The 14,587-nt window shown below is 39.4% G+C and overlaps 1 protein-coding gene across 2 annotated transcripts in view; it reads left to right on the top strand.

Annotated features, from left to right (window-relative positions):
- WDFY2 (WD repeat and FYVE domain containing 2) overlaps positions 1-14,587 on the top strand; it is a 196,122-nt gene that overhangs the window by 86,095 nt on the left and 95,440 nt on the right. For both annotated transcript variants that reach the window (XM_053564038.1, XM_053564039.1), the window contains exon 3: positions 7,336-7,409. In XM_053564038.1, the coding sequence (XP_053420013.1) occupies positions 7,336-7,409 (74 nt within the window). The remainder of the gene's footprint in view (positions 1-7,335; positions 7,410-14,587) is intronic.

Below are 14,587 nucleotides of genomic sequence, written 5' to 3'. Positions count from 1 at the left end.
CCCTGACTTGGGAAGGAGGCCTCAGGGGCGTGTGCTGTCCCTGCCTCCATAGGAAATTGGAGGGTGACGGCTGACTTACTTTGTAGTTTCCTATAAGCTAGCTGATTTTTATGGATGAATGAGAAATCAGAGCCTTTTCATGGCAAATATTCTTTCCAAAAAGAATATCCTCTTGGATACTCTCACCCAGCAGCTGCTGATTGTCTGCGATGACAATGACTTACAGCCTCCCCACCTGCGACCCTTCCCTCGGGGTACAGGGGTGAAGTTTCAGTTGCAACCACGAAAGTGATGATTTGTTCTGGGGTTCTAATAGATCCTATTTTAACTACTACATTTGTATCTCACTACAGAGAAGAAGCCTGTGAAAAACACAGGTATTCCTATTTCAGAGTTGCTAACTAGGTGTGCTGTTCTAGTGAATCACAAAAGAGAGGTGGGGAGGAATCTCTTGCAGGAGGTAGGGTGGCTGGTGTTGGAGACTTTTCTTACTCTTTGAGAGGATTGGGTATCATGCCTGGGACTTTATTGCCCACCTCTCTCCTGGGCTTGGAGAATCAGGAAATCATTTTGGCTGCCAAACATGGGAACCAGAGCCTGGGTCCAGGTGTGGTGAAGGGGAAACCTCTGTGGTCCTGTTGGTGCCAGGGCAGACAAGTGGAATTGACTTTGGCTCCTAAATGTATATGAATTTGTCCCCAAAGCCAAACAGAAGACATTTTTTTCAAAAAACAGTTACAAATAAATAGGCATACCTAACATATCGATAAAATGACCTATTTCTTCATCTTCTCAGCTTCTCACATGCCTGGGCATCTCCCAGTCTGAAGTTGTGGTCGGGCCTCAGTCTTCTCTCAAGTACGGCCACCTCGCCATCGGCCCGTAATGTTTCAAGTGTAGGAACTCGAGTCCGCACATCATTTTGAACTCTCTTCTTCCCAGTTTTTATCAAAGTCTGCTGAGGGAAGGGTCATTCATAGCAGATAGCACAAGTGACATTTGGTCTGAGTTCCCACTCTGTGTCAGCTCTGCCGGGAGGCCTCTGTCCGTGTGCCCTCTCCTCACAGCAAGGCCCACAGTCCGTGAAGTGCTTTAGGGCTGCTCTGGATGCAGCTGTTGGTCATAATCCCCAGTGCCCCTTTTATGAGAAAGTCTGGAGGGCAGTAGTTTTCAGAGGTGAAGGCTGGGAACCCTTTGCTTCCCAGCCTGTGTGCCGCACTGACTGGTGTGGTCCAGATGGATCACAGGTCCCTGAGAACAACGGCTTAGCTGAGCACAGGCGTGGAGGGAGGTGGAAAGGAGGTGAGGGGGTAGTCGCTTCCATTTTTCAGTGACTGCACAAATACAATTCTCTGTGTGTATCATGAGGTGAAAAAGTTGGGAGAAACAGCTCAAAGGACCTCGTACTTGGTCCTTATGGATAATGTGAAACATGGAATGTACCAAGTTTTTCAATAAATCTTTATTTTAATTTTCTCCCTGTATATATGTGTATTTTCCCCCCATAGTTGTGATTTTTTGTTTTTTGTTTATTTCTAAGTTTTGGTTTTATTGTTTTTGTTTATTTCTAAGTTTGGTTTTATTGTATGTACTTTTTAAGCCATTTCAAGCTCTTGTGAAATGAGGTAGGAAATACAGTAAAGAAATTATCTTTGTTAAGATGAACATTTGAAGTCTGTCTCCTGTTTACGTGAAATTCACCCCCTAGAAATGCATTGTTTCAAACTGGAGTGTTCCGGAGAATTTGCAGGGTAGAGCCTGTGCTTGGGGACTCTGAGTTTCATGTTTGCTGTCCCTTTGCTGAGTCACTTGGGGCACAAACAAGTCTTTCAATTTTTCTCTCCTTCGAAGTCTAATAGATAATCTGTTTTCTTTGTCCTCAGATTTGCAGAACTATTTTGGTTATCAGATGTACCAAATAACTATTTGTAAAATACCGTCAGGTTCTTGTTGTTTAACAATGTGTAATATCATTGCCAATGTTACCCAAAGTCATTTGGAGGAACCCACTAATTTGTGAGTTTCTGAGTGGGTTGGTTTCCTTTTCCCATTTATTGAAATTTTAAGGCAATAGGTAACTTAATATTGGGAATTTGGAAAATTAAGTTAATATGTTCAGAGGCTTTCTATATGGAAAGGACATGAGTTGTTTTATATGTAAACTGCAGATGTTAGGTTTTCCCGTGGGTGGGGAAGACTTCAGGCGATTTAGGACCCTGCAGGTGGTTTGTGTGCTCCTCCCACCTCACCCGCTGGGTTTATTGGAGTTTGGGGAAAAAATTCATGTGGTAGATTATGGTAGAAAGGAATTTAATATTATGGACACAGAAGTTCTGTTTTTATATATAGTAGTGATTGTTTCAGAGACTTTTAAACGTCTTTACCTCAATTGAGAGAGTTTCTTGGCAGGCTGGGAGTTATCTGTATTCTCAAGAACTGCTCGTTCCGTTGCTTTAATTTGTACCTTATTTCAAATAATTCCCGGATTCTTGCTTGTGAAATGTATTGCTCCATTTGTTGGTTTCTTTTTGACGTAGATTATATTACAAAACTATGTGTAAAATGATTTTTTGTTAAAATAAAAATAAATTAAAAAAATGTGTTTTTACTATTTAGATTTTTCAAACCATGATGTAATAGGATCTTTTAATTCTGTATTTACTAAGAAGAGAAAGTACCCAAAGAACTTTTGATTTTTAATGGAAACAAAGGAAAACATAGATTATCCAAACTGAATGTGCCAGATATTAGTCTAAGAACAGCATTTATTTATTAATAGCACATTCTTATTTAATTTTCATCTGAGAGGGCATTTTAAAATTTACTATAGTTAGTTCCCTTTCTTTTAACTTAAAACTTGCCTGGGAGGAAAAGTGACCACTTCTAATTCACTGTAACTTTGCTGATGATACTCCTTCTGTATCAAAAGAAAACAAAATGATGGATTCGAGTGGACTGCATAAAATGTTTGATTTAAATGAAAAATGCTTTTAGTGTTAGACAGTTGAAGTCTTAAATACAGGTATGCTTATTGAAATAACACAGGGGTTCAGTACTGCAAATCTAATAAATCCTTTGCTATTGGGAGGTTCTGTTAAAGACCTTCTTAGAGTGGAATCCTGACATTTAACTTCCCCAGGATGCCTGTAACACTTGAAGTTTTATTTGCAGAAGTATCCTTGTTTGTTTAGTTTTAAACTTCCGACCCGACCAGCTCATGAAGGTCAGTGTGTCCCGCCACTTTATGCCGTTAGCCTTGCACAGCACTGTGAGTGAAATCCAGGCTTAACCTGCAGTGAAGCTTGTGTTTATTTGAGCAAAGTGCAACTGGTCTGCAAAGGACAGAAATAAATTAGTCACAAAATGAAAGAATTGCTGGTGTAATAGAAATTAGGAAATTTTTCCCCAAGTGGAAATACTTTAAGACTGCCTCCTCTCAGCTATCTTTATTTTTAAAAAAGCAAGGGTAATTTTTTAAATAACAATTGTTGATAAAAGTATCGGAAATGAAAATAATCACTCTCTCTCTAACCTGTTTACTCTGCTACCAGTGTTGAGGGTGATGTGGTCTTGAGTCCCTTTTGTCGAGAGCTTTTCTCCTTCAGAGTATGTGGTCTTTCATATAATCACCCATATTGGAGCTTCTCTCTATTTTAGTTTTCCCTGAACTTTAAGCCGAATTAACTGTCTTAAATCACAAAGCCTTTATTTTACCAAACTCTCACAATGTTATGAAAGTGTTTAATTTTAAACGTGAGGCTTTCATAGACCATCAAGATCTCAAGTCCTGATACTCATGTAAGAGTATAAGAGATCCTGTCACTCATAGACTGCACAAATTTCTTTTCTATTTTAGTTGTGCTTTTCATTATTTTCTAAAATATTTCCAGTACATTCTTCTGACTGTCAGTAATCTGAGACAGGAAAGGCAGGTGGGCAATCTTACAAAGGGAGCAGTGAAAATGAGCCTAGCACTATTTTATCCAGAAACTGTATCATCGTTTTCCCCTACATTTTGACTGAAATGTAGGAAACTAAACTATAACATCAACAAGACCAGTGTCAAGGCCTCGAGTTTTAGTTATTGAGTGAATATTGGAGCAGTCTCGGGCTAACTACATAGGGCTTGATATATGTAAGAGTCTCAGCAAACCGAGGCTCACCCAGCAGGTCTTACTCAGCGTGGTTACTGTTTCTCATTGGGAAGCAGTTAAAAGTAGGGGTTATAAATATATCTTCACATTTTGTTTCATGCTGTATTTATTTCCTCTGGAGTTCAAGGATGCAGTTTTGATAGGGGAACTCAGTGACTATTATAATTTTATAGTTCTAGTCAAGCACAAACTCATTCTTTGGAGAGAGCAATTTGAAGGTAGGAGAATATAACAGTCTTGGATGTTTAGACATCAGAAAGACCAGTTATTTATTTATTGCCTTCTGAATTATTAGTTTTACAGCATTTAAAGAACAGTTCTTGTTTTGTAAATAGCACAAATGTTTGTAGCCATTTTTTTGCCACCCAGGTACAAATGTGCTTAAGTCATATATATATATGTTTTGTCTTTTCCCCCATTCTTCCTGCAGAAGAAGTCTCTTTACCATTTTGTCATAATCCCTTTGCTTTACTGGCTCTCATTACCCTTCTGCAGACAGTTTTGCCCATTTAATATCTGTCTTGCAAGGCTCGAAGACCATTTTGTATGGGACACACTCTGTCTTTCAGAATTGCTTTCCTGTTAGTTTCTGGTAAATTGAGGTTAGAAGGATCTTTATGTCCATCTGTTTACTCCTTTGACCCTCACAAGGAAAAGTATTTACTATAGCAGCAAATCTGGACAAGTATTCTTCTGGATCCACTTTCTGTCTCTTTAGCCTGGCCAGGGGTAACGAGTAACCAACCCAAGCAAGACCTGTCTCTGCAGGAGTGTGACAGTTGGGAAACGGTTTGAGGAGCATCCTAAGATTCAAAAGCCTTTGCCTACGCGCGCTTGCTCTCTCTTTCTCTCTCTCTCTCTCTCTCTCTCACACACACACACACACACACACACACATTTGCCTGGTGTTTTCCCAAAATGCCTCTTGGAAGTGGGGTGGGGAGCTCCTTGGAGCTAGTGGTGTGTAACTCCGGCCCTCCCTGTCTAGAACATCTGTGGTTCAGGCATGTGAGTTCTAGAACAGTGAGATTTCTATTTGTTTATGCTCCTTTATAGAAGAAGTCTTTTGCTTTTGAATTCTGGTGGTGATTCCTATTATATAGAAAAGTGATTTAAATCAAGGAGGTGAAACCAAGTCTTACAGTTCCTTATATGCAGTTGGTTTCACAATCTATAAATTCCGTGATGGTGGTGATAATACCTTATATATCACAGGAGCACATGCCTGGAAACATGGCAAGCATTCTAAATTCTCGTTGAAAGAATAACAAGAAATATAGCAAATGGGAGGGGAAAACAAGGAATACAGAAATAGCAATATAGATTTAAGGGGAGCAATGCTGTGAAACAGTCTTCTATATCACATTCAGAGGTCAGTGGGTTTTCTAACTCTAGCAAAACCAGGTGAGAACTTTGAAGGGAATCTTACAGAAAATACTCGCAGGTGGTCAGGCAGGCAGTGAAACGGCCAGCTGTTTCTGGGGTCTCTGCAGCCCTGGGAACTGCAGTGGAGTTTTGCTTCATAAGCTCATGTTTATGTCTTATAAATTGTTAGATATTTAAAATTAATTTGAATAGGGACAGCAAAATTATACTATTAAAAACAACGTTGTAGAAATAATTTTATTACTTGAATATAAGAATCATGCATAGGGTTTTTGTGTATGTGTGGAACTTTACATAGTTACGATCACAATGCATGTTTTTCTTTTTATTTCATTTAACATGGTAATTTTCCATGAAATCCTTAGATTTTGATGTTATAGAATTATGAGACCTGATATTTTAGCATTTGTGTGGAAGTTTTGCTAACAATTCATAGAACAAGGACAAGTAGCCTGGCTTTCCAGGGCAGCGCCTTCAGCAGCGCTGGGCTGCCTGGTGATCTAGTTTCATTCTGTGGCTGACCAGAAGAAGATGGTATGTTGTGTAGTGTAAGTTTGGGGGGAAATTCTCTTTTTTTCATATATTTTTGTTTTCTAAATATATCCTAATGGAAAATTGGAAAAAAGTAAGAGTTTATATAGTTTACAAAATTTTTTGTGTGTGTTTTGTTCAGGGCCCTTTTATAGAGAATGAAAAAAATGTTACTAACTGATCGGTTTTTGAAGTGGCTCTGTGAGTAGGGCTTGAAGTTCTTTTACCGTTTGAAGATAATCTGATTTGGGTGTTTGGTCTTTGAGCCTTTTCCAGCTTTTTTGTGTGCGACCTTGGGTAAGACCTCTACTAATAACTGGAAAGTGGGAGTAGAAACATTTGATGCAGACTGTGGTTATCATGATGCACAAGGCTGCTGGGGATGTGGGGCTGGGGCGAGACAGTTAAAACTGTGTTGGGCTTTGTAGAACAAAGTTGTCAAAAGGCCGGCATTCTTATGCGCAAGCATAGATAGGGGAGAATGAAGAGCCTGGAAGCCACTGTTCAGCTAGGCTTGATGACCACACGTGGCTTCTGGGCAGAAAGCGTGGTCAGCCAGGGTCTTGCAGAACAGGGAGCCCCAGGCCAAGGCTGTGTGTGCTGTCTACCTGGTCTCTTTGCCACAGTGTCCAAGAGACCTAGTGATGCCAACAGTGTCCAAGAGACCTAATGATGAGTCTCTTTCAGATTGAGACAAATCTTCCTCGCTTTCGATGAATAGTCTCTTACATAGCTCCTGAATGTTGATAGTAAAAATTCCCTTGGTTCACATGCCCCAAGTTAATTCTGAATCAAAAAATAGATTTCTGTACTAGTATGTGTTTGTATATGTATGTGGGTGGAGAGGATCTGGGCATAATAAGATCATTCTTTTGTTTTCCTAGTTCAGAAAGGATAGGTTGTTGCTATTTAATATAGAATCAGGATGGAACAGAGAACAGTAACAGAAAGATTACATAGCACAAACTATTGTTAATCTACTCAAGCAAATTTAGATTCAGTACTAACAACAAGCTGAGCCCAAGCTCCTCGGAACTTAGGAGTTTGAGAGTATCTTACTTGTTATATTTATTAAATTAATAACAGAAAACTAGGGTGTGGTTGTCAAATTATTGTTTTTACTTTTTGCTGAGTGGGAGTTAAATGAGCTGTTTTCCAGGAAATGGTGGGGAAGAATAGCCCCACATTTTTAGGTAGTTAGGCACTGCTGAATCTGTGAGAATCGTTGTTTTGTTAATTTCACCAACATGTTCATTTCTTTCAGCTCCATGTTCATGCATGTCATTTAACCCGGAAACAAGAAGACTGTCCGTAGGTCTAGACAATGGTACAATCTCAGTAAGTACACATAAATAAGATTTCCAGTTGAAATACTTCCCTTCCCATGAAGTATGTATATGTATTGTGGTGGGAATTATTCATTAATTATTTTAAATTAGTAGAGTCATTTTCTCGCTAGTGAAGTCATTTTCCTGCTGAGGTGGGAGGCTGAGAAGAGCTGTGGTCAGCGTCCTTGAGTGCCGACGGGACTTGGGTGTCTTGTGTGTGCACAGGGGCCAGTGCAGGGCAGGAGGCAGCCCAGACGGAGCCGCAGGGGTCCGCTCAGTGAGTGCGAGCTGACTCTGTGGCTGTGGCCAGGCGTCCATCACCTTGTGGGCATCAACGTCTCAGCAGGGGAAACGCCTCCTCTCCTGTCTGGGGCTGTGATCTCATCCATCCCCTCTTCCTTCTGCTTCTTTTTGTCTTCTCAGCTCCCTCTAAATCTGAATCGAGTTCTGTAAATCTGTATGAATTTGTAAACAAAGCCCAGAATCTAGTTGTAGTCTATGGGTGGACGCATATGAATACTAGGCCCCTAGACTATAGATCTGGAGGGGACTGAAATGATGGAAGATTGGAATTTCAAGTTTTATCTTTCTACTTAATTTTTTTGGTTTCAACTGGTATGTTAACTAGTAACTACACTGGATGTGGTGAATTCTCCATTAGGTAAATTATCTAGTTTTGCTCCTAGTCCCAGATAAGTGGGACCCTGTTTTGGGACCTGTGGATTGGAAGGCTCTACTCTGATCACTGCTCCGCCAGTGGGTGAGGATCTGAGGGGCCAAGGAGATTGACCGGCCTGCATCCTCACTCTCACCTACCCCAGCCTGTGTCTCCCCTAAATAGCTCAGAGCCTGCTTCCAAAGCCTGCCTGGGTCTTTTCCCTGGATCTGTCCTTAGGAGGAAAAAAATGGTAAATATATACTTAGGCCTGACGGGTAGCAGTTTGAGTTGTGCAAGGTCCCTCAACCGGGGATGGGAAGAGAAAGGGGTGGGATGGCTTTTCTGACACCAGAAAGTAGACCCCAAAACTGGTTCCAGCCAATAGAGTCCTTGATTTCATGCAGGAAGAAGTTCAAGTGTGAGCCTTACATTGGAAATTAAAGCAACATTTATTAAACCAACAGCAGGCAGGCACCCCATACAGAGTAGCACCTGTGCTTTGTTGTTGAACTCTTTTTATTTATTTATTTATGTATTTATTTATTTATTTATTATTTTTGTTGTTGTTGTTGAACTCTTATTTATGGCTGTCTCTTGATTATATGCTAAATAAGGGGTGAATTATTCATAGGTTTTCTGCGGAAGGGGTGGAAATTTCTAGGAGTTGGGGGCTCTTCCTCCTTTTATTCCAGAGGAGGTGACTTCTGGGGGTTGTGTTGGTGATGGTGAACAGTCCAGGCACTGGTGGGAGTTTATTTTAGTTTGCTGATACATTATGAGTGGGATGTAATGAGCAGGGTCACTGTTGTTGACATCTTGGCTCTTATTGGTCTTAACCAGTTTCTTCTCTGCATTCTGTTTTCTGGTTTTTGTCAGAGATCTTGGTTTGGGTATTAACAACTTTTTAACAAGTCGAGCCTGACAGTAGCCCATCTTGGTCCCGCATGGCCACATTATGGTGTAGAATTTCAAGAATTCTACGTTTGAATCTCTACTTCCAGGTAGTTGAAGGTATATTTGCCAAGATTAGAGGTTAAGACAGTATGTTATTTAGTAGTTTAACTTGACTTGTAACTTTTATGTATTTATTTTTGATATTTTATTTATTTTTTTGGAGACAGGGTCTCACTCTATTGCCCTGGGTAGAGTGACGTGGCATCGTAGCTCACAGCAACCTCAAACTCCTGGGCTCAAGCGATCCTCCTGCCTCAGCCTCCAGAGTAGCTGGGACTGCCGGTGCCTGCCACAACACCCGGCTAGTTTGTGTATTTTTACTAGAGATGGGGTCTCATGTTTGCTCAGGCTGGTCTTGAACTTCTGAACCGCTGTGCCTGGCCTTGACTTAAACTTTCAAATATTTAAGACGTGTAGTCTAGACCCCTTTGTGTAATCCTGTCCCAGCTCTCACCAGTGTTGTGGGGCCTGACCTGAAGTTTTCTATTTAGTCAAAACATTTTTTTTTTTTTTGGTGGCCTATATGGCAATATTAACAATATTGTTAAATATGACCCAGCCTGTTGACAAATATTTATGGAATTTCTATAAAATCCAGTACATTTGGTAGATCTTCTGTTAGTTTATGATACAGATTGTTATTTACTTTGAGAAAACTCATTTTAAAAAAGGAGGGATGTGTGTAATAAATTTATTTTTTAACGATAAATGGAGCTCATGGGACTATTAGTGAACTTCTGAAGGACCTGTTGCATAGTTAGTCTGCAAAGATGAGCTGAGCCCGGTGTGTTGCCCAGCAGCTCACAGACCAGTGCACGTGACCCTCCTATGCATGAGAGGACTTCTGGGAGGTGTTAGTGGTGCTGAGACAGCAGGCTTTGAAGGCAGGAAAGGTGAGTGAAGCAGGTTATGGAGAATTCCAGCTATTTACTGTATGTAAGAGGAGAAACCATCTTAGCTGTTATTCTGTTAGTAAAGAAACTGCCAAGAAACAGAGCATCAGTCAGGCACAGAAACTCTAGTGTCTTCTCCAGATCTGTCAGTACAGTGTTGAGACATCAGACCTTATCTTAGTATGACCTTTTGTGAAAGATTGAGGATGCCGGCTTGTGTGAAATCATCTCCACAGAAGTGCCTGCTTTGCGACACTGGGGAGGATGAGCTGCAAGGCTACTTCTTCTCACCTGAGGACACGCACTCCGAGAACAGTGTGCTTCGGGCCAAGATTCTCACTGATCACTGCAGCGAAACTGCTTCTTTCCTGACAATATTAGTTTCTCCTTTCTAATAATTAACTTTCTAGCTATGAGAAATTACAGCCAGAGACTATACGTTGTCTGGTTCCTGAACATAGCGAATAAATTTTTGAGTAGAAAGACTGATTAACTTACTTTAAAACTAAGGAAGGAAGAAATCAGAAAATAAATTCTTTTTTTTTTAAATTGTTTTTTATTAAATCATAACTTTGTACATTGATGCATTTATGGGGTTTAGGTTACTGCTTCAATATACAATGTGAAATGCTTACATTGAACTAAGTAACACATCCATCACAATGATACTCATTTCTTAATAGTTTTGAAATGTACCATTGCATCATGCATATTAGGTGAGGTCCCCACAAATACCCTCCATCCTCCCATATTCCCCCTCCCCTCCCCTCTCTCTCCTCTTCCCTTCTACTTTTTGGACTATAGTTATGTTTTGACATTCATATGAGTGTGCAGGTGATTATATATTGATTTCATAGTAGTATTGAGTACATTGGATACTTTTTTCCCCATTCTTGAGATATTTTAATAAGAAGAATATGTTCCAGCCCCATCTAGGTAAACATAAAAGATGTGAAGTCTCCATCTTTTTATGGCTGCATAGTATTCCATGGTGTACATATACCACAATTTGTTAATCCATTCATGGGTTGATGGGCACTTGGGCTGTTTCCATGTCTTGGCTATTATGAACTGGGCTGCAGTAAACATTCTGGTGAAAATGTCTTTGTTCTAAAATAATTTTTGATCATCTGGATATATACCTAGTACAGGAATTGCAGAATCGAACAGTAGGCCTACTTTTAGTTTCTTGAGTGTTCTTCAAACATCTTTCCAAAAAGATTATATTAGCTTGCATTCCCACCAGCAGTGTAGAAGCATTCCCTTCTCTCTGCATCCACGCCAACATCTGTAGTTTTGGGATTTTGTGATGTGGGCTAATCTTACTGGAGTTAGATGATATCTCAAAGTGGTTTTGATTTGCATTTCTCTGATGATTAAGGATGATGAGCATTTTTTCATGTGTTTGTAGGCCATGCGCCTGTCTTCATCACAGAAGTTTCTGTTCAAGTCTCTTACCCACATAGAAATGGGGTTATTTGTTCTTTTCTTATTGATTAGTTGAGTTCTCTGTAGATGCTAGTTATCAGACCTTTGTCAGAAACATAACCTGCAAAAATCTTCTCACATTCTGAAGGTTGTCTGTTTGCTTTACTTACTGTGCTCTTGGCTGTGCAAAACCTTTTTAGTTTGATCAGATCCCACTAATGTGTTTTTGGTGTTGCTTCAACTGCCGGGGGGGGGGGGGTCCTCCTCGTAAAATATTCCCCCAGGCTGATTTCTTCAAGTGTTTTCCCTGCACTCTCTTCAGTATTTTTATAGGTTCATGTCTTAAGTTTAAATCTTTTATCCAGTGAGAATCAATTTTTGTTAATGGTGAAAGGTGGGGGTCCAGTTTCAGGCTTCTACAGGTCACCATCCAGTTCACCCAGCACCATTTGTTAAATAGGGAGTCTTTCGCCCATGGAATATTTTTGATAAGCTTGTCAGAGATCAAATGGCGATTAGTAGCAGGGTTCATCTCTTGGTTCTCTATTCTGTTCCATAGATCTATCTCCCTGTTTTTGTGCCAATACCATGCTGTTTTGATCACTATAGATTTATAGTATAGCCTGAAGTCTGGTAATGTGATACCTCCTGATTTGTTCCTATTTCTGAGTAATGTATTTGCTTTTCAAGTTTTTTCCTGATTCCATATAAAAAGAAGTACTATTTTTTCAAGTTCTTTAAAGTATGACAATGGTGCTTTAATAGGGGTTGCATTAAATCTGTAGATTGCTTTGGATAGCATGGACATTTTAACAGTGTTGATGCTTCCCAGCCATGAGCATGGTATGTTTTTCCATTTGTTATTATCTTCAGCTATTTCTTTTCTCAGAGTTTCATAGTTCTCCTTATACAGATCTTTCATGTCCTTTGTTAGGTAAATTCCCAAATATTTCATCTTCTTTGGCACTATTGTAAAAGGAATAGAGTCCTTGATTGTTTTTTTCAGCTTGACTATTGTTGGTATATATAAAAGCTACTGACTTGTAAGTATTGATTTTGTATCTTGAGATTCTGTTGTATTCCTTGATCACTTCTAAGAGTTTTGAAGTTGAGTCCCTGGGATTTTCCAGGTATAGGATCATATCATCAGCAAAGAGTGAGAGTTTGATCTCCTCTGACCCTATTTGGATACCCTTGATCTCCTTCTGTTGCCTGATTGTCATGGCTAAGACTTCCATTACTGTGTTGAATAGCAGTGGAGACAGTGGACATCCTTGCCTCATTCCTGATCTGAGTGGAAATGTTTTCAATTTTGCACCATTCAGGATGATATTGGCTGTGGGTTTGCTGTAGATGGCCTCTATCAGTTTAAGAAATGTCCCTTCTATGCCTATTTTCTTAAGAATTCTGATCATGAAAGGATGCTGGATATTATCAAAGGCTTTTTCTGCGTCAATGGAGAGAATCATATGGGTTTTGTTTTTTATTTTATTGATGTGATGTATTATATTTATAGATTTGCGTATGTTGAACCAACCCTGTAACCCTGGAATAAAACCAACTTGATCATGGTGTATAATTTTTTTGATGTGTTGTTGAATTCTGTTTGCTAACATCTTATTGAATATTTTTGCATCAATATTCATTAATGATATAGGTCTATAATCTACATTCTTCTCATCAGCCCATGACCTATATCATGTCATAATAATAGATTCAGTTTTATGAGTATGAAACGTTCTGTAGAAGTCTATAAAGTCCATTTGTTCAAGGGTGAGGTTTAAGTCTAATATTTCTTTGTTTAGTTTCTTCTTGGCGGATCTATCCAAAACTGTGAAAAGGGTGTTTAAATCTCCAACTATTATACTGCAGGAAGATATCAAACTCTTCATATGCATTAGGGTCTGCTTTATGAATTGAGGAGCATTCTGGTAGGGTGCATAAATGTTTATTATCGAAATCTCTTCATGTTGGGTGTTTCACTTGACAAATATATAGTGACCTTCCTTATCTTTCTTTATCTTTGTTGGTTTAAATCCAGTTGTATCTATAACTAAAATTGCAAACCCTGCTTTTTTCTGGTTTCCATTTGCCCATAATATATGAGTCCATCCCTTCACCCCAAGTCTATTTTTATCCTTTAAGATAAGGTGAGATTTTTGTATACAGCAGATATCTGGTCTGAATTTATGTGTCTAGTCAGCCAGCCTGTGCCTCTTTAGAGGACAATTTAAACCATTCACATTAATTGAGAGAATTGATAAGCCTGGTTGTATTTGGGGTGTCATGATTTTCGGACGTCCAGTGGACATTTTTAATCCTTTCACCACTGTGGAAGGCGGGTTTTGTTCAAAAATTTCTGGGTGAGTTTACTTTGGAGGTAGAGCATTGCGCTGGTCATTGTGAAGGATGGGTCTGAGAATATCCTGGAGAGCTGGTTTAGTTATGGCAAATTTCTTCAGTATTTGTATGTCATTAAAGTATTTGATTTTTCCATCACAAATGAAACTCAGTTTAGCTGGATACAGGATCCTGGGCTGGAAGTTGCTTTGTTTTAGGAGACTGAAGGGCAATGACCATCTTCTTCTAGTTTGAAATGTTTCAGTTGAGAGATCTGCCGTCATTCTGATATTTCTCCCTTTGTAGGTGATGCTTTTCTTACATCTGGCAGCTTTCAGAATTTTCTCCTTCGTGTTAACTTTGACAAAGTTAATCACAATGTGTCTAGGAGATGCTTTATTTGGATCGGGTCTTGCTGGGGTTCTGAAAATGTCTGCTATCTGAAGTTCTGTATCTCTTGCAATGCTTGGGAAATTCTCCTCCAAAATGTCTTGGAGTAGAGCAACTGTACCTTTAGGACCATAAGACAAATATTTGATCTTTTGGAATGATCCCACAACTCTCTCAGGGAATCATCAGTTTTTACTCCCCATTTGTCTGCCTCTTTGAGTATTTGGGAATGTTCAAAAGCTTTGTCTTCAGTTTCAGAGATCCTTTCTTCTGCCTGGTCAACTCTATTATTCAGGGATTCTACTGTATTTTGGAGCTCCTCAACTAACTTTTTCATTTCCTTGAGCTCTGCTATCTCTTTTCTCATTATGTCCATATCTTTGGTGACTTGGGTTTTGAATTCATTAATTTCTTGAGACAACTTTAGACCTACTCTTTGGAATTCAATTTCTATCTTTTCTTCCATGCTATTCATCTTATTTGCCGTCCATATTCTGAGTTTCATTTCTGACATTGCTGCCATTT

This window comes from Nycticebus coucang, chromosome 15, assembly GCF_027406575.1.
Source record: "Nycticebus coucang isolate mNycCou1 chromosome 15, mNycCou1.pri, whole genome shotgun sequence".
NCBI lineage: Eukaryota > Metazoa > Chordata > Mammalia > Primates > Lorisidae > Nycticebus > Nycticebus coucang.
The sequence above is the reverse complement of the archived record's forward strand: the minus strand, read 5'-3'. Positions and strand labels throughout refer to the sequence as shown.